The 20,437-nt window shown below is 54.5% G+C and overlaps 1 protein-coding gene across 1 annotated transcript in view; it reads right to left on the bottom strand.

Moving 5' to 3' along the window:
- Positions 1-660: 660 nt before the first annotated feature.
- The window catches only part of LOC120957105 (mucin-19-like), a 30,041-nt gene continuing 10,264 nt past the window's right edge, over positions 661-20,437 (bottom strand). The window contains exons 4-9 of the mRNA XM_049610027.1: positions 14,364-14,619; positions 13,776-14,290; positions 13,230-13,681; positions 12,869-13,140; positions 11,648-12,770; positions 661-10,383 (exon numbers count right to left, since the gene is read on the bottom strand). Of these exons, the coding sequence (XP_049465984.1) occupies positions 3,852-10,383; positions 11,648-12,770; positions 12,869-13,140; positions 13,230-13,681; positions 13,776-14,290; positions 14,364-14,619 (9,150 nt within the window). The 3' untranslated portion in view covers positions 661-3,851. The remainder of the gene's footprint in view (positions 10,384-11,647; positions 12,771-12,868; positions 13,141-13,229; positions 13,682-13,775; positions 14,291-14,363; positions 14,620-20,437) is intronic.

Here is a 20,437-nt window from a genome sequence, read left to right as displayed (position 1 = left end):
GCTTCGCTGCCGATTAATTAGCCGGCGTCATAGTAGAATGATTCTTCGCGCCACGAATGAATGGCTTTCGACCCGTTCGAGCAGTGAGTAGCATCGCGAGAGTTTTCGGACGCAAAACAAAAACCCTCCTCTTCCATCGCGCTTACATCACGGCAAAGGTGCCCAAAACGTTACGGCACACACGGTCGTCCACACGGTGTGTCCCATAAATTGTGGACCAAACAAAGCATAATGGGAGGAGTGAGCTAGTTTTTGTTTTGTTTGCTGCTGTTGTTGAATATTTGTAACGTGGGCCAAAAGTGGGACACGGGATCAAAAGAAATTTAAACAATAAAGCAACCCCCACACTGTTGCGCCATCTGGTGCGCAAACAAAAAAACAACCTAACCTAACTTAGTAATCAATTCGGGGAAGACTATAGACTGAAAGAAACGAAACATGCGCTAGCGCTGCATTGTAGGAGTGTTTGTTTCAAATGTGCCGTCGAACTCGTGCGTTATGATACCGGGTTCTACCGCCCTATTTCTTTGTTGGTGTACGGGTAAATCAATGTAATGTACTCTTCTCTTCACTCTTAGTAGTAACTCCACTTAGTAATTCCTCTTAGTCGTTGTATGGTGTTGTTGTTGTGTCTCAAACCAAAGCAAGAGGCAAGAATGGTAAGTGTACAAAGGTAATGTATATATTTTTGTTTCGCTAACTTTCGTGATTAGTTCGAGTCTGAGTGTTGGAGAATGTGGGTCGTGGGGATGGTGATAGGGGTTGAGGAGGGTGGAGGAAGGGGAGGAATAATACTTCTAGGTCGTGACGGCGCACTAAATGCACAATGGTCACACTAACGTTAGTGTCTGCCTACTGCTAAGTACTACTACCTAAAATAAACTATTTTACATTCACTTTCCGCTGCCACTGGGCGCACCACCGACCGGCCGATGTCTTGTCGGCATTTACACATGCGCAAGATTATAATGTGTGTAATATCAAATGGGTGCGCATTCCTGTCCGCTGCGCCACATTCCTGTCCTGCTGCGAGAGCTTGGCCTTTTGCCACCCCCCCCCCCCCCCCACCCCACCTCCACTCTACCCTTCCTCTCTCTCTTCACAGCTGAAGTGTCAATCAAAACTGCTTAATCGTGTTGGTAGAATTTATAATGACAGTTACTACTCATTACGCGGGGTTTTGCCGTGGTTGTTGTGGTTGTTGTTGTTGCCGGTGCTGTTTTGCAACAACACCCGGCTGAGTGTTCAGTAGCCTGATGTGTACCTTGGTCCCTGCGTTGTAACAGAGTGTAACGTTTGGTTTTTGAAGTGAAATGTGTGAACTAAAATGGCTGTCCATTAGTAGAAGGTATAAAGGTGCGTCATCCTTTTTGATTTCTGTAGTAATTTGCGTCTGCACTATTCCTATTGGAGTAACTCGTTTATAACCGCTAGTTTTGCACTGTACTGTTTGTGTTTGGTTTTTCTCTGTTTTCGGATTGCTTCCTTCTCGACTATTCCTCCGTTACGCTAAGGTGGCTTTGCTGACTATGGGGGTTTTCTCCAGCACTTTGTGTACTTTGTCTTCTGATGATGGTGGTGGTGATAGTGGTGGATCCTTTAAAATCCCTAGCTGTTAACCTCACAGAGCTTAGTGTGCGCCTACCACGTGTGCGTTACTTGTCCGATCCACCATTCTGCGATTCCCGCACTGTCGCTGTCACACTGGACCCAAACTGCTCGTATTAAAATAAAACTTGGCCTTATACTATCAAAAGCAGCCTTTCGGTAGGCTCTCTCAAGCATCCCAGTACATACACGTGTAAGTCCATCTGGCTGCTCTTGGCGTCACTCTTAACGGTACCCCTTTGACAAACACGTCAAATCGTTTACGAAACCCCTCTTAGAAAAGTTTTAGTTAAAATCGGTTTTGCACACTGCAACGGAACGGCGATTAAAAGTTGTACTTAAAACTTACTCTGCAACTTACAACTGGAGTTAAAAAAAAATCAAAGTATCAAACTGGTTACGGCTAGTTAAAATAAAACAAAATAAAAATGAACAAAAAAAAAAACAACTATTCACATTAAAATAGTGTTGCCACTAAAGCAAGCTAATTTAGATGAGCTAATTGTACCGTTCAGTGGTCACTCTGAGTTTGCATAAAATACAAGCAGCAGTTTAAATAAACAGGAGAAGAAAAAACAAGCAACCCAAAGACACGCCACCTCTGTCAGGCAACGAAAGCGAAAAAGATACATGTCCCTTAGCATCGTAGGCGTACGCCAACTTCAGCAATTGGCAGTCCAGTGTTGCCATCAAAATAGTATTTTTTGGGAAGCTGGAAGGTGGCGTATGAAGACTAGCGTGATTGATCCTTCCGCTCATCAGCTCAACACAAAAGTTGAAGTTGAAAAAAAAAACAATGAAACTGTGGGCAATAAATGATAAAGGGAACGCAATAGTTCTCTCTCTCCCTCTTTGTCTTTCGTTTGACCAGAAGCTAAAACCAGATTGCAGACATAAGGGAGTGATGCAATCAAACTGGCATCAGAAAAATTGCCTTCGTGTTGCTTAAAATATCAGTATTAGAGACAATTATGATATATAGAAAAAAATGCTCAGGCAGGTAACATGTGTGTTTTTTTCTGGTTGCTGGTTGCTCACGCGTCGGGTCCGTTCATGCGAGAAGATGCATGCGTGAAATACAAAAAGAAAAAGGGAACCTAACATGTCCAAACATGCATCGCAGGCATTCAGATTTTCCCTGGGTAGCTGTTACCGAGTTTACTATCGAATGTAATGCTCGCATCCGGCGGGGACACTGACAGTTTGCTAGTAGTAGTGGTTGGCAATAGAGATGCTGGGTAAGAGCAGACGATTCTTCTTTGCCGGTAGCTGTCAAAAACGATATGCAAGTTAAACCAAACCGACCGCCCGGAATTAGCTTGTTGGAGTGCCGCAACAAGTCCTAGCGGGTTAGTAAATATAGTGGTAAAAAGAAAACACAACCCAAACACAAACACGCACAAAATTAAAACAGTCACTGCGCGGATAAGCCGCCCGCCCATATGACACACACACACACCAACATTGGAATAATGGATCAATGAGCTGGGGATGAGCAGGGTGGGGTGATTCCTATGGCATCATTCATTAATTAACTGCACGCAGCAAATGGCGATCGATTGAATAGGGCATGGGTGGCATGAGTAGTATGAGTATTGATTAGTAGAGGAGTATTGAAACAAAACGAAAAGTGAAACACAACACACACACAGAAAAAAAAACAAAACCCAAAGAAGTAAGGTGCAGAATTGATTAGAACAGAGTGTGAGAGTTCAGTTGGAGCTGACGTAACGCCGCGCGCAAAACAACAATCCGGTTCGAAGGTCCCAAATGCACGCCATCTTGCCCTTTCCGTAGCCTGATGCTGGATTTGGAGTGTCACCTTCTGGGATTGTTGAGGTTAATTTGTTGGACTTATCGCTACTGATAACTGCTCAAGATATTCGCGCACACACACATACACACACAAACATTCACACATACATACACACGCGCAAAACATACACCACATATACAGATACAATGCTACACCGAACGAAAACTGTGTAGGTATATATGCTAAAGAGATATATAAGTATATTCCCAACGGATTTTTTGTTTAGACTGTTGCACCACCGTTTTTTCTCATCTCCACACACACACACTGCCAAACTGTAATGCTCGCCGTTTCGCGCGCGACCGCTTTATGACCGTCTTTGACTATCCGCTGTCTGTTTAGCCCACTTCCATTCAACGGGGCCTCGCTCCATGCTCTCCGTGTCCAAGTGTTTGTGGTGCGGCGACCCCCTGTCGAAACTCCTCCTCTAACTAACCTCGGCCGTGCGGCGCAGGAAGTAGGCCGCCGACGACGGCAGCACGCCGCCACCGACGAGCTGCTCCGACACTGGTCCGACACGCTCCTCCGACAGCTGGCCCGCGTCGGCCCCATCCTCGCCACCGCCCAGTATCTCCCGGTCGAGATGTTCCGCCTCGAGCGCGACCGGATCGGCGTCGCTGGTCAGCTGGCGCGTCAGCTCGTCGTTGTCCAGCTCGGGCCGGTAGACGGGCGAGAACTGGCGGTCCTGCCGCTCGCCCGAAATTTCGCGCGTCACAAAGTCGGGCCGCAGGATCGGCGACAGCGGCACGCTGTACTTGTCGTTCTTGCTCTCGATCTTGAGCTCGTGGGCGGCCGCGTCCGGCAGGCTGACCGGCAGCACGTACTTGATGTTGAAGTCGATCTTGGTGATCGGTGCGGGCGTGGTCGTTGTTGTCGTGGTGGTGGTGGTGGTGGTGCTAGTGCTGCTGCTGGCGGCTGCCGTCGTGCTAGTCGCTGTGTCGCTCTGGGCCCGCTGGGTGGAGGATTTCGAGCTGACCGTGCGCGGCAGCGGTACGACCGGTATGTCCTTGGACTTGCGGTACGAGGGCGCCGCCTGGGCCGGCTCCGGTCCGTTCAGGTTCGGGCGGAGCGACAGCGACGAGACGTACTTGCGATTGTTCGTGTAGTGCCGGGTGGCCTTGGTCGTCGTCTGGACCGGTGGTTCCGTCTGGTACGAAGGCTCGGTCGCCCGCTCGCCGTCCGCCTCGGCCGAGCTGTCCCTGCTGTACGCAAAGTCGGACGGGACGCGCACCGCCGGCCCGTCCGGGCGCTTGGTGTACTTTTTCTTGCTCTCCCGGCTCGGCAGCACCAGCGACGACTGGACGCGGTCGGGTACCGTCGGCAGGTCCGGCACGTCGTCCACCGTCGTCGTTAGTAGCTCCGGCGCGGCCGTCGTGGTGGTCGGGGCGGTGGTGGAGGTGGTGGTTGTATCGGGCGTCATCGTCGTTGTCGTGGTCGTTGTTGTCGTCGTCGTCTTGAGCGTGGTCGTTTCGCTCGACGGCTCCTGGAACGAGAACTCGGCCGGCAGCGTGTACTTGTGCACGATCTCGCGCTGCGTCGAGGACGACACGACCGGCGTGGTTCGCGCAGTGCTGCTGCTGCTGCTGCGCAGCGTCGTATCGTCCGCCTCGAGCGTCACGCGCGTCGTTTGCTCCTCCTCCTCCTCCACCTCCACCGCACCGTAGTAGTTGGTCGTGTGTGGTGGGGTGCTGTCGCCGTCCGTCCCGTCGCTAAAGTCCACCGGCCGCAAGCTAGTTACCTGTTCGACCGCCGGCTGCTGCTGCTGCTGCTGCTGCGTCACGGCGGAGGGTTCGTCGTCTTGGTCGCGCGGCCGATCGGCACTGAAGTCTGCGCTCGCAATGCGCTCGATCTCCGGGTACGGTGCGACGGTTTGGCTTTCCTCGCCGGCGCCCTGCGGCAGCTCGGTCGTCGGGAAGCCGGCCCCCTTCTCGGGGTCAAACAGCCCCTCGAGCGGTATGGTGGACGTTTCCACCGTAAACACGCTGTTCGAGGACAGCACCATCGGCCGGCCGCGCCCATCCTCCGACTCGTCCTCCTCGACGCGCTCGGTCACCGGTACCGCTGCCCCTCCCCCGGTGCCACCGAGCGTCGTCGTCGTGTAGCTGCTGCTGGTGCTACCGTGCCCGCCGGCCGTGCGGTTCGCCCGGTTCGGCTCGACCAGCCGGATGATAATCTTCCGGTTGATCTCGCCCAGCTTCTGCATCACCGGCAGCTCGTCCGGGTTGCTCGCGTTCTTCGTGTAGATCTCGACCACGCGGTGTATCTTGACCAGCTTGTCCGTGCGGTTCGCCGCCGGCAGTTCGATCTCCTGCTCCTCCGTCCGGTAGATCTCGGTCGAGGACGGCACCGACTCGTTCTCCTTGTCGATCGAGAACACGTGGTAGAGCGTGGTCGGCTTCACCGTGGTCGTCGACGTGCGACCACGGTCCTGCAATACATTGACATCATCAATATCGATATTATCATTAATCGTGTAGATCGTGTCGGCCGTATTCAGTGTCGTGTAGTGCGTCTCGTCGGACGCGGTGTAGTATTCGGTGGTGGTTCTGAATGTGTTGGGCGTTGTATCCTCGTACGAGGTAGTGTTTTCGGCCTCATTGTTGTTGTTGGTGGTGGTCTTGGTGGTGGTGGTGGTTGTTGTGGTGGTGGTGATGGAGTTGGTGGTGATAGTGTCGGTAGCGGTTGGCGTCGTCGTTGGTGCGAGCGCATCCGACTCGGTCGCCGACGACTGCTTCGTATCGTCCGTGGCGTACTCGACCGTCGCCGGCAGCGTCGTTTCGCCGTTCGCGTCCGGCGTCGTCTGTGCAGCGCCCTCTGCCGGCTCCCTGGTGGTTAGCAGCAGCACGCCCGGCAGCGTCACGTTGCGACCGCCCGCCGCTGGCGCGGTAAAGTTGCGCCGCCCACCGGTCGGCTTGCGGGGCTGGTAGCGGCGCGTTGCGAACCCACCGCCCTGCTCCCCGGTCAGCTCGTTCAGCGTCGGGGCGGCCCGCTCGTCCTCCACGTTCAGGCGGCTGCCCAGGGCGGCCGTCGTCGAGCGGAGCCGGCCGAACGTGGGCCGCGTGCGCGTCGTCGGCGTGAAGCGTGCGCGGGGCGTCGTGACGCTACCCGCCACCGGGCCCGCCCCATCACCGCTCGCCACCCCGGTACCGTTCTGGGCGGTCGGTTTGTAGCCGCCCACGTTGCCGAAGGGGCGGCGCGTGCGTGTGGTAAAGGTGCGCTGCGTGGTGGAGGACCCGGCCGACCCTTCGTTGCCGCTCGCCGTGGCCGGCTGGTTGTTCTTGAAGATGAACCGATTGCTGCCGGAGCTGGGCGGCGGTCGGGTAGGCGTTATACCTCCGACACGCCCGCCCGGTCGGCGCACCCCACCGAACGTCGGCTCGGGACGGGGCCGTTCCGTTTCCGCCTCGCCCGGTAGCAGCAGGCTGTTGCTGGCGTCACTGCCGAGCTGCCCGAACAGTCGCTTGCCCTGCCGCTGGATCTCGTTGTCGCCCTCGTTCTCTTCCCCGCTGTACCGCTGCTCCTCCGACGAGCTGAACCGGTCGGCGAGGGTCGTGCGGTCCGTGGCGTCGCCACCGTACGCCGTCGGGGGCGCTGCTGTCGTGCTGGTCGTGGTCGTGGTGGTAGTGCGCACGAACAGGTTCGGCCGCTTGGGCAGCAGCACCGAGGTGCGGTTGATCGACTTCTGCTCGACCGGCTTCGCCGCGACCGTCGCCTTATCGAACGAGTTTTCGAACGCTTGCGGCCGTGCCGGCCGGTTCAGCGAGTACGCCGGCCTGCGCCGCGTGGGACGCGCGGCCGGCTGGACCGTATCGTCGCCGGCCCCACTCTCCCCGCTGGACCGCTCCGTGGTGGACGACGCTCTGCCGCCCAGGGGCAGCGGTTTGCGCTTGCGCGACGGCACAAACGGCGACGGCCCTGCGGGCGGAGCGGAACCTTCGCCATCGGCGCTACCGACCGACGCGGGCTCCTCCGTCGTGGTCGAGAGGCGGCCACTGCGGGCGAGCGAGAACGAGGGTCGGTTGCGCCGGGTCGGCACAAACTTCTTGATCGGCTCGGTCGGTTCCGGCGCCTCGGTCGTGACAAACTTACCGGTAAACTTGCGGCGCGTTGCGCCGAAACCGCGCGTCGAGGCACGGGCCGGGATCGATTCCGACTCGATCTGCTGGCTGTCGTTGGGGCGCGGCGGCTCGGGCTTCGCCGGTCCGCCCGCGACGAGATTCGAGCTCGGGTTCGGCTCGGTCACGGACGCGGTCAGCGTGGAGAGTGTCTCCGTGGCGCTGTCCTCTTCCTCGTCCGCCTGCTCGCCGGTGCGCAGGTTCGGCAGGCTGAGCAGGTTGTCGCTGTTCAGTAGGTCGTACCCGCCCGGCGCAATCTCGTTCGACGTGTCCGTAATGACGGTGGTAAAGTCCGAGTTGGCCACATTGCTGTCCGGGAAGGTCGGCTCCACCGTGAACGACTCCGTCGTGGTGGTCGGTGTGGTGGAGGCCGGCTTCAGCAGCCGATTGCCTGGCAAGCGCTGTCGGCGCTGTTCCGTGTTGAAGGAGGCGCGCGATCTCGGCAAGGGCGACCTGTCTTCCACCGTGGAGGCGGCTGCCGGGGTCGTCGTTGAAGGCGTCGCAGTGGTCGTACGGCGTCGGTTCGCCCGCTGGCGCTTGGTGGTGGAAATGCCGGTCGCTCGCTCGGTCACATCGTTGCCGAGCGGTTCCTCCGTCGGCGTGAGTCGGACCGCGAGCGAACCCTCCTGCGTTGGTCTGCGTGGGGCGAATGGTCGGCGCGAGGGGCCCCGTGTGGTCGCGTCTGTGCTGTCGGGCGCTTGGGCGCTCGTGTCAGCCGCCGTCGTGCGCAGTCGGGCCGGTCTGGTTGGGCGCGTGCGGCCCGGTATGAACGTTTTGTTCGTGTTGACCTCGGACACGACCACGTTGAGCGTCGTGTCGACGGCTTCGGTCGTGCTGGGCGGGCTGTACCGCACCGAGGCGAGCTTGCGCGGCTGCGGTGTGGTCGTGTCGACCTCGGCCGCGTTCACATTGTACAGGGTGGTGATTTCGTTCAGCAGTCGGCTGTCGGTGGCGTCCTCCGCCTGGCTCGGCAGCTCGGTCGACATGTCGTTGAGGCTTTCCGCCAGCAGGCTGTTCACCGTGCTGTCCACGCTTTCCGACCGCCCGAACGGCCGCCCACGGAAGGTGGAGCGTGCTGGGGCCGGTGCCTCCGTGCTGAAGCTGTCCTGCACGGTGGTGAACGCTTGGGCGGCCGTAGTGCCCCCCGTGGTGAGCTCGTTGCGGCTGCTGAACCCGTACCGCAGGGCCGTGCCGAGCGTGAGCAGTATGCGCTCCTGCGTCATCAACGGGTCGTCCGCGATGCGCGTGTAGGAGCGGATCTCCGGCGTCACCGGTTCCGTCTCGATGCGCGGCTCCTCGGTGGAGGTGGTGGGGCTCGGGCTGGGGCTTTCGCTCGAGCGGCGCCCACTGTACAGGCTGAAGTTGACGCGCCGCAGCGAGCCCCGCTCGGTGACGGTCGTGAGCGGCTCGAGCGTGGTCGTGCGACCGAGCGCGAACCGATTGGCGGCCAGCTGCTCGCTGGCGGCTGTTGGTCTCGTGCGCCGGCGGCTTACAGTTTGCGTGGTGGTGGTGGTGGTGCTGATGTCGGTGGTGCTACTGCTGCTGCCTGCAAACGGTACCGGCGGCCTACTGGGCTCGTCGTACGATAGGGGCGTCGAGCGAGCGGCCGGCGCCGGTTCGGGCGCAGTCCGGAACCGCACCCGGCCACGGTTGCCGCGTGCGGCCGGTGCCCTCGCTGCCGGCTGCTCACCCGCCGGACCCTCCTGTGGCGGCTGCTGTTCGGCACTGTCGGCACTGCCGACCCGGCGCTGCCGGCTCGCTGAAAGATCAAATCTCTGGGCATTGGAAAAACTCACCTTGACCGTGCGCAGTGTCGTCGGGTCGGGGACGGCGGCCGCGGCAGTGGTGGTCGCCGCGTCGGGCACGCGCGTCGGCCGCGTGCGACGGGCGCCCGCCACGAACGGACGGGGCGCTGCCCGCACGGGTGCAGCGCCACCGACTCGCCGGCTAGGGTTAGTGACAGGTTCTAGTGGGGTGTCGGTAGTGGCAGTGGTGGTGGTGGTGGTGGTGGTAGTCGCTGGCTTCCTAGTTCTTGTGAATTTGAAAACGGAGTTAGAGGTAGCATCGTTAGTGGGGGGACTAGTAGCCACCGTGGTCGACGGTACGGACGGCGTCGTCGTCGCCGTCGTCGCCGTCGCCCGGCTGCTGCTGGCGGTAGTGGTGACGCTGGGTGCCGCCGTCTCGTCGTCCTCGGGCTCCTCGTACGGGGAGCCGAACCGCCTGTCGGGATTAGCAAACGTGTCACTACCACCCACCAAACCAGCGTCCAGTACACTACTACCCGTAACGCTTTCACCGGTGTTAGGCACGGCGGTGGTTACCTCGAGCGTCGTGTCGGCCGGCCAGCCGGACGCGCTACTACCGTCACTACTACTGCCAGTGTCGTCCGCCCGGTGCAGCGTCGGCCCGATCGGCACGGTGGTGTCGGTCACCTCCGCGTCCGACGCCCGATCGCTGTCCAAACCGGCGGTGGTCGGTTTCGGGCCCGCGCTAGTGCTACTATCGCTATCGTTACTACTATCGCTACTACTACTACTACCGCTACGCTCGCTAGGGTTGCCGCTGCGATCGTCGTCGTCGCCATCGTCGCTAATCGTGTTGCCGCTGACCCGCTCAACGCTACTGTACTGTCGTGTGCTGTAAGGTATCAAGTTTGGTTCGGAGGATTGTGGTGATGGTTCGAGCGTGGTGGTGGTGGTGGAAGCTGTAGTGTATATGGTTTGGAAGTCTGTAGATGGTACCAATAGAGAAGAATCTGTGCCTACATCATCGCGTTCGGTATCCTGCAGTCGGCTGCTGGTGTACGGTACGCTGGTCGTCCGTCTGCGATCGATCGTGTTGTAGCTGCAGCACCGTGTGGTATAGCGGGGGGAGTGAGAGAGTAGCAGAACGGTAAAGGATGATAGAGTGAGATGGCGGAAACAAAACGGGAAGCGACCTATCGTATAGCGTCGATCGCAAGGGAGACAATTCACTCGAACGTTCACTTTGTTTGCGTTTGCATCGTTGGACAAGAAACCCGTCGGCAGATTCGAACCGATTCGAAGCTCATTCGGGGTTCTCAAGCGAGCTCAACGCTATAAGCAAATGTTTGAATACCTTGAAATACATTTCAACAATGCGCTAACTCGCGTGATCTGTCATTGGTAGTTGGAACCTGCATCGAACAAATAGTTGACAGAGTTGAATCGGGACTTTGAGCTAGCTAGCGAACTTGAACCGCGCGCATTAGTCTATGATTTTAATTATTGCTGCAATTTTTACCACTAATGTTTGATTTGTAGCACCCATTTCAAAAAGTGAATGAAACGTGCAGCCATTAGCTAGCTGAGAGTAACGCCAAAGTGATCCTCAACAACGATATCTGGGAAGCAATGCTCCCGCGAACTCGAAAGTTTGGAGACTCCTGACTTAGAGGAACAATTTGAACTACACGTTCAAAAATTGGTGCATTACAGGGTTTCCCATGATTTATTGGTTGGTTCCCATCAATTTTTGGTGGGTTCCCATATTTTTTTGGTGCGTTCCCACGATTTTTTGGTCCAATTGTATTGATATCCAATCGGAAAATACCAATAAATTATGGGACCGAACCAAAACTCTATGGGATACGACCAAAAAATCATGGGAATTGACCAATAAATCGTAGGAAACCCTGTAATAGGAAAACTTGGTGACTTAGAGACCAAGTTGTTTGGAAGTTAGACTCCCCCAAACTTTTTGGAATACTTTAACCGACGGTTTGATATTGCGTTATCCTTCTACAGTAAGTCACAGAGTAAAAGGTACAAGGCGTGGACAAAATCCGTCATATAGATCCGGATAAAGTGGTTGTCCCTGCTCTCGCTGGGATACAGCCCGACGATTAAGGTGTTAAAAAAGCACCGAATTGGTTCCTGTGCGCATTTACTCTATCCACTGTCAAGCACGCAGCAACAATAATAAAAAGGTTTGGCAAAGCCTTTCATCGACCCGAACGACTCGAGCGCGATACCAAATATGCTTCCGTTCGATTAGAGATCGTCCAACAGGGTTCGAGTGTCGTTCGACGTACACGATAGGTCTGAAGATGTGTGTGAGAGAAAAGAGACATTATGCTGCAACCTACCGATTAGGAGACGAACGCTCCGGCTCACTCTCTGTCGGCTGGGACGCTTCGGTCGGTTTGCGGTACCAGTTACGATTCACTGTCTGCGGCTCCTCCTCCTCCACCTCCTCCTCCTGCTCGTCCTCCGCTGGTTCCTCACCGTCCACCTCCGGCTGCGGCTGCTCCGCGACCGTCGTCGGTCGCTGCCGCCTAATGCTGACGTACTTCGGCACGGCCGTCGGCCGGCCGGTCGTAAACGTGGACGGTTGGTTTTCCTCCTCGTCGATGTCCTCGTCGTCGTCGTACCGGTCCTCGATCGAGGCGGCCTTCGTCGGGCGGGCGCGCTGCAGCGTCACATACTTCGGCTTCTCCCGGAACACGCCCTCGAACTCGGGCAGCTGGTCCAGGCCCTCGTTCTGCGGTCCCACGCGGCTGTTCGTGTACGAGTTGCGCACCACCGACGAGTACTTGTTCTCCGGCAGCGAGCCGGTCCGGTCCTGCTGCTGCGTGAACGTGATGGCCGGTCGGAACTTCTGGCCGACGTTGCCGGTGCGGCTCAGCACCCGCTCGTACAGCGACTTGCTGATGGTTGGCGCGGTCGTCGACACTGGATCGGCTTCCGCATCCTTCAGCAGGATCGAACCGTCCTCCTGGGCCTGCAGCTGCTTCTCCAGCTCCTCGATGCCGCCCACCTTCTTGATCAGCGCGATCAGCTCCTTGATCACCTTCGGGTCCTCTTCCGGCTGCGTCTCGGCGTTGTCCTCGTCCGAGTAGTCCGCCTCGACCGTCGGTTCCGTCGTGGTGGTGGTCGTCGTGGTCGTGAAGATGCCCCGGTTGAAGAAGTTGTTCCGGTTGGTGGCGACCGTAATGCGTGGCCGGGCCGTCGTTGAGGTCGTCGGCGCTGCTGCCGTGGTCGTCGTCGAGGTGGTCGTGCTGGTCGTCGAGGAGGTGGTCGAGGGTGCCGTCTTGGAGCAGATCACGTTGCGGGCGTAGTCGCACGAGTCGGCCAGCTTGTTGAACACCAGCCCGGACGGGCAGGTGAACTGATGCGCTACCAGGCCGAGGCTCGGGCTGTCCAGACACCAGAAGTACTTTTTGCAATCGCGCGGATGCGGGAAGAAACCTTCGTCTTCGCATTTAAAGTCTAAAGTGTTTGCAATACCGGACGTGGATGTAAGAAGAAGAATTAGAGAGCGGGACATTCGCAAGATGCTGACCAGGACAGTGCCGGTCGTCACTTACCTGCTCCCGGATCGGGAGTGGTCGGTGGCTGCGGTGTCGTAGTTCTTCCGCCAATGTACAGCGAGTCCTCCGTCGTGGTCGTGGTGGTGGTGCTGGTCGTGGTGACGCGCACCGGCCGTGCCACCTTGCGTCCCTGGGAAGTTTTGAACGATGCCTTAATTTCGTTGTTGTTGTCGGTGTTGACACGGTTGCGCGTGGCCGAACCTGGCCGGCTGCGCGAACGGCTCGGCTTGCGCGGTCTGCCCGATGAAGCAACGTCGTTTATGCCCACTCTGCAAGCGAAGGAAAGAGACCCAAAGGTTTCAATTCAAGTGCCACGCTTCCCCAGTTGGATAGAACGTCGCCAAAACCGAAGACTCACTCTGTGCTGGCCAGCAGTGCCTCCTTGGCTGCTTCGATGATCGGGTACGGTTTGCCGTGACAGGTGCCCCGGAAGTCGTCGTTATCGATCGACCAGAACATGATGCCGCCGAGCCCGTTCTCCGCGACGTACTTGGCCTTGCGCCGTGCGATCGCCTCGTCGTCGTAGCCGACCCACTGGTTGCCCTTGTACGCGTACGGGCCCATCGCTTTCGGGTTGGGCTGCACCACCGTCCAGTCGTTGCTGTCCTTCAGGCTGGAGCAGATCTCGTAGTACGCCAGGTAGCCCTTTTCGCGTGTCGCATCGCCCTGCTCACCGGGGCCGTCGGCCGGCGCACCGATGTCGGTCGCGTCCGGGTTGTACAGCGTGTAGGACCGGCCGTACGTCGGTATGCCCAGTACCAGCTTTTCCCGGTCGGCACCCGCCTTCAGGTAGAACTTTACGCTGTAGTCCTGCAAAGTTTGAAAGTGGAAGAATGTGAATGTAAATTGATCCACTACACGGTCAGGCGACTGACTGGGTCTTCTTCCCCAGGCGGCTACTTACAATGTTGAGCTCAGAGTCGAAGTTGTACTCGGACGCTTCCTCGAGCGAGAACAGCGGCGAATGGTGATTGACCGCCGGCTCGTACGCGCTGTGGTAGTCGTAGGAGAGCAGATTGAACCAGTCCAGGTACTTGTTCAGCTTCGGCACATCGTAACCCTTCTCGACGTACTCGATACCGGCCGGCACAGCCATGGTTAGCAGCAGGCGCGGTCGTCCCGTTTTGGACGACTCGCGCTCAAACTCCTCCCGCAGCTCCTGCACCAGCTGGGCGTAGTTTTCCCGATCCTTCGGCTTCGAGCCATCGCGGAACGCCGGATACTCCCAGTCGAGATCGAGCCCGTCGAAATGGTTCTGGCGCAGGAATTTGATCGTGTTCTTGACGAACTGGTTGCGCCGCTCCGCGTCCGCCACCAGCGGCGAGAAGCGGGACGAGCCCTCGTTCCACCCACCGATTGCTAGCAGCGTTTTCAGATTCTTGTTGTACGTCTTCAGGCCGGTAAATTTAGCAAATCCACCTGACATGCGACAAGCAGATAGCATGTTAGTGGCGCGAAATTCGCGGCTCTTGCACCTAACCGCAGCACTTACCTTGCTCGATGTCCTGATACTTGTCGTACGGTTTGAGCGTGTTCTCTTTCGTAAACCCGCCGAACGAGTAGATCAGATGGGTGCAGAGGTAGGGGTTGATGTTCTGTGGCGTAAACTTGGCCGTGCCCGGTCGGTAGACGGACCAGTTTGTGTAGTAGCACACGACGCGCTGGTTGTTGTCGGCGGCGGCTGATTCATTGCCGCTCCATAAGGCTAGAATCGCTATTGCTAAGAATAGCTCCGCTCCTTTGTGAAGCTGTGAAGAGGAGAATCATGGTATGATATTGGTAGAGGAGCGTTGGCAGAACAAAGGGCTTGCTTTTTTGCTTCGAATGAGGAATGAGCTAAGAGATTGACGCGGTCGGGCTCGCAGTTAATGGCACGTGATCAACATAAAAATGGGCGCACGTCAGATGGTCTTGTTTTGTATCGTGTCAAGCGAAGAACGGCGAAGAATAATGTTTCCTGAGATAAAGCGAGCGCGATATCGTGTCATGCTTAATGTATCAAAACTCCTCTACACGTCTACGCAGCCACTTATACGATCTGATAAGATTTGGAAATTTAAATATCTTCTATCGTGTAGGTGCTCCCGTCGTCATAGGTTCGGCCTAGCGACAGCCCGAAAGCTTTCAAAGATTTAGAAAAAAAACCCCTCCAGACCATAGCCTATAAATAATATCTAAAGTTGCGTTCTTGAGCATGGCTGCAGGGGAGCAGCGAAGGTTGGTGAAGATCCTGAGGTTTGAATGTGTAACTCAAGGGGAAATCGTGAAGCGGAATAATGCCAAGATCTCCCACATCGTCTCCAAAACAGTGCTGCCGTTCTTTTCAGTCACAAACTTGTGGCATCTTCTTGTTGCGTTTTGCGCAACAATCGTGGTCGGGCATGTACTGGGCTTGGCGTTCAATGCCTAATTGGCTCACCAATAGAAGGGTAGTTGTACGGGGGTTTTTGGCCAGATTTGAGGCAACGATAGATGTGGATGTATACAAGTATATGTATTTTTTAGGCTTTATATGGCTTTGCATATAAACAACAGCAAGATTCAATACTTTCTATTCTAACATGTATGTTCTTGTCAAATTAACGAAATAATGTTTGAATACTGCAAAGTCGAGTGTCTAAGTCTTCGGGATCCCGTAAGTCGCATTTAGAGGCCAGTCCATAGTTTAGTTAGAGACCTCTGTTTCAAACGAATTGATAATTTTCACCTTCCTTTGGACGTTAGCACAGACTTAGCACCTGTATATCATGATTTATGTTGGCCAGGAATGGCTATCCCCGGATAAAATAGGGCATGTTCCCCATACGCACTATTCAACGAACTGTGTTATCCTAATAAGTTACAAATTAGCGACTAGCAGGTAGATACACCGAACGTTGTTGTTGCGTTAATCGAGTGAAGATTGGTTAGCAAATTGACCTCACCAAAGTAAAATCAACCAAAATGTCTTGTAGTCGTAGTGTTTGAAAAGAAAATTTATTATTCTTCTTTCCTATTCTAAGTTTAATTTGACCCTTCTGCTAAAACATTATATCAAGCTCTATGAGTATGCAATGGCGTTGCCTAAGATCTTTTCAATAAAATTACGTGAGCTTAATTCATTATTGAACAATCAAAGTAATTTACTGCATCTGAAATCCACTCGTACAATGTTGTGAAGTCTTCATTTCCGTCTAAAAAGAAACCGCAGGCGTCATAGTTTTCAAATTGCGTTGGCAGTCCACACTGCCCGCGGGCCACTTTTGCCCTGAGACATGAGATCATCCCGTCGCCTACTAATTTCTTCTCGGTAGTTGTGAGCGTTAAGCAGTCCCCTAATGCGCATTGCGACGAAGAACGTGGCAAAATGCGTGAAAATGATTGAAAATCCAAGGACACGATTGTCCAAGTGGATTCATATTGGTTCCCAATGTATTGGATACTACTAGAAAGATATTCGGATATTCTATATCACATATCTCCAGTAGGTATTTCTGTTACCATGCGGAAGCCTAGACTAGAATCTGAGGTAGGCTAGATTCGCAAAACCGGAAGATATTGCGCCCCAGGCAAGCAACTGAAAGAGCAGCACGCGGACAACGGCAACGACAAGAAAAATCGGCCTTTTACAGGTGATGTAAAAAAAGGCCGTAAAGGAAACAGAAAGAAATCAAGTCTCAACACAGCCTGGTCGTAAAATCTCCCCCTCATTGCACACGCAATAATTAAAAGCTCATGTGATGTGTTGCCGGTAGCGTTTTTTTTTTGTTGCTGTTTTGAACCACACTCCTCCCTTCTGGCACGTTCTCAAGCTTTCGGCTAGAAGCAAAGGCATTTCTTACAACAACCCGGCGCGCAACAGGTTATATTACGAAACGCCCGAGAAGAAAGAAAGGTGAGCCCATCGACCAAAAAAAAAAAAAAAAAGCAGCAGCACCCAAGAAGAAAGAAAAATCGCTGCCCTTCTCCAATATCCTTTCCCGGATCCAAATTGCTGCAGCGACCTCTCCCTCGTATGTGGGAAACTAAACGGCTTATGCCATTGTGCGGCGGTGGTGGTGGCGGCAGTGGTAGTGTGTTGTTTTGATTGCCATTACGAAAGCAACAACAAACCGTTGCAGCGCGCAAGGGAGGCAAAGCCCGCTAAGTGAAAGTTGTAGTCGAATCTTCGTAACGGCGCGCACACACCAAGCCCGTCCCAATCCCCCCCCCCCCACCAGGGTGGTTGATATGGTGATAGGGTTGGTGAGCGTGTGTGTGAGAGAGGAGGGGCAAGGCTGAGCAAAGGCCCCCAAATCCCGAAAGCCACCGTATGGCGGGATCTGATGGGGGGAGGAAGAGCCAGAAGAGAAAGATCATGGTGGACAAAAATCGATTCACACACACACACACAATTTCGTGCTGGCCAACTGGTGAAACTGATTGGTTTCCGAGAGTGGACGACGACCCATCTTGCCCGGTGGGTCGGTGCTAAGGTGTGTCATCCGGAAATTCCATTTCGGGGAAGAGGTGGAAGAGGATAACCGGGGGGAGAAAAGGGAGGGAGGAGATGCCACGGAGGTTAAATTTATCACCACCGCCTAGCCCACCGTTTGCTGGAGCCGGTTTGGGGCTGGGTGGTGCTTTTTACTTTCTTGACGATGATGATGATGATGATGATGATGATGATGATGATGCTGTTGTAAACTTTCCTTTTCCTTTCGTGTGCACGATCAGGTTGCGTTTTTTTTTTTTTTTTGGTTGGTCAGTTGGGAATTCTGTACGGTAACGTTTCGATATTCGGGCGGGCATTAACACGTCACGCGGGCGCGTTTTAGTATAGCGGTAGTGCGACAAATGCGACATTCCACCGCCATCTTTGTTCCCGGCAAATGGCATCAGTGCCGGCTTCACGTTTTCTCCATCTTGAAACGATTTTGGGGCGATGATACAATATTTAAAACAAAAAACCCCATCGATAATCGAATGGAGAGCACCACATTCTCGAAAAGATTGTGTAAAGTAAAAGTGCACCACGCTTACGCCTGCAGAAAAGCGCCAGCAGTGAGTGCGACGCGCGCTCCCAAGCTCCAAAATGGCCTTCCCAAAATGGCAACCTGTTCTGCTCGGTTTTCGCAAATCGCCGCCACCGGGGGGGGCAGGGAGTTATCAGTTTTTATGTGTCTGTATGTGTGCGTGTGTGTGTGTCGGTATCAGGTTAATCATCGCCCGGTCTTGCAATCAGGTTGCTTAATGTTGGTGGGCCCTCCATATCGCCTCTAGAAGCCGAACGAAACCGGTACCCCGCGCTAAAGGTGATATTGCTCAAACAGCATTGCGTAATGAGGCTCCCCTCCCCCTACCTCCACCCATTTGTTTTTGAGTGCCACTGCGCACAGCAGGTAGAAAGAGGAAAGAAAAGAAAGAAGCACACCGCACCGCATCGACCGAAAACGAAAAAAGAAAACCTGTTCCATCCAAACTACTGTGATGTGCAGGATGTTTCTGGTGTGTCTGCGTGTTTGTGCGCGCGTGCGTTTGCGTGTTGGCTAATAGCGTAATGTTTTCCAAAAAATGCGGACACCAAACATAATGTCCATCACCCCGCTCCCTCCCGGACCCAAACCATAACAAGAAATCGATCGAAGTCGGTGTGATGGTGGTGGTGATTTTCCTTTCAACCGAACACAAAAAAAAACACACAGCGATGCGCCATAATCCCTCGCTCCTCCCGGTGGTCATTTGTTTTTTTAATCGGCGGGACTATTGGGGACACTCGCTTTGTTGGGGATTCCACGCCCAAAATGGGGGACCAGGGGGACCCGCTAGCTGTTACGTAAGCTACGCCCGGGCAGCAACAAAACCCGTCAGAACCAGCCCCAAAATCGGATAAGAATGTCACATATTGCCCCGAACAGTGTCTGTGTCTTCGCGCATGACCAGCGCTGGCGATAGTCGAAACCGAAACCGGATGTGGTATCCGGCCCCCCTTGTCTTGAAAAGACCTTGCGCGACCGTTTGTCACCCCAGGTCAGGTTAGATGACATCACACCGTTTGTCACCCAAATTTCACAGGTGGCACCCTAACGCGTCAGACACACAGCTTCAGTGGAATATCTCTCACGTTTTTGTTGTTTTGTTGGAATACCTCGCCGTACTTTCCACTACGATTATAATGCTATTAAATCATCATCCGTTTCGACCCCTCGGTGTTAGCTTTACCAATTAGCAGCATTCGGTGAGTTCTGCTGTTTGCAACCTCACGCTCCTGGGCGGGGTGTTATCCGACGAAACTGGCGAAAGTGACACTTCTTACCGCATTGCCATCCTATGCAAATGGAATGTGTACATAGAAAAGTGAAATTGTTTGATACCCTCTCGTGCCAGGCAGCGTGTTGCCACTGTACACGGTAGCACGGCCGGGCGTGAATTTGTTTGTCCAAAGCCAGCTCGCTAATTTGTGCCTGGAAAAGCGCCCGGCGGTACGAGTCGAAACCTTGGGCGACCGACGAACGCTTTTTTAATTGAAAGCAAGTATTTAGTGTGGACCGGCCTCCTCGTCTCAAGGGAGGGGGTTCGACGAGTGCGCGGTGAAGCGTATCGGCCGCCGAGGCACCCGATACCTGTCACCTGTGCGTGATGCTGGCACCAAAATGGCACAGAAAAACAAGCACAAGAAGTCGGCGTTGGAACGTCGAGGTCAACTCGCTGTGGGGTGAATTCTTGTTGCGGACCACTGGGCGACGGAGTGCTGCCGATACGTGCAAAGTGAACCGCCGTTCATGGCAGGGTCTCCTTAGCAGCAGGACGGATAAGGCGACGAAATTCCGTCCATGGCGAGAGCTTGATTTCACACTTTTTTTTGTTTCTCTCCAGTTTTCAAAGTTGTTCTTCCAGCTTTTTGGAAGAAAACTTTGGAGCACTCGAGTGGCAGATTTGTAGTGAATTAGTGTTTGTTTGAATGTTGCTTCTCCTTGGATCTCGTTGTGAGTCATATATTGGCATATTTTTGATGACATTCTTGTTTTGTCGAATATCTTCTTGGAATTCCGAATACCGAAATCCTAGTACCGGATTGAATATCTTGCCAGACGACTTCGTGATCTCAAGACACGATCAATCCGTCATTTGAAACATCTTCCTATTTCTTGACGATGACAAAAGCAGCAAGACCTGAATCCTGGTCACTCAATCATCTTAAGATCTTGATGTCACAACTGACGCAAGCAGTAACTCCAAGGGAAAGGATGTCCAAGTATCCTGAACATCTTCCAGCAATATCTCCATATCTTACGGCAATCTCTGAATGGAGCATCTTTGAATATATTCATGATCATCATATGACTAGGTTAGAGCACCAACATGAGCTAAGCACTCAAAACTATTGTTTTCAGGATGCATTGAAAACTAAGACAAACCTACTGCCCTGTATTTCGGAACGGAGTTTCGCCGAACGTCCGTCATGCTGCGTTGGCTTGAACCAGTGAAGTCTTCACCGATCACTCGCCGCTAATGACACCTGTTACAGCGGATTGATACATAATCGTGACACGGTTCACTTTCACACACCCCACCGATGACTAATAAAAATAAACAAACCCGCTCTTT

The sequence above is a fragment of the Anopheles coluzzii genome, chromosome X (genome assembly GCF_943734685.1).
Source record: "Anopheles coluzzii chromosome X, AcolN3, whole genome shotgun sequence".
In the NCBI taxonomy this organism is placed as follows: domain Eukaryota; kingdom Metazoa; phylum Arthropoda; class Insecta; order Diptera; family Culicidae; genus Anopheles; species Anopheles coluzzii.
This window is presented reverse-complemented; position numbering and strand designations above follow the sequence as displayed.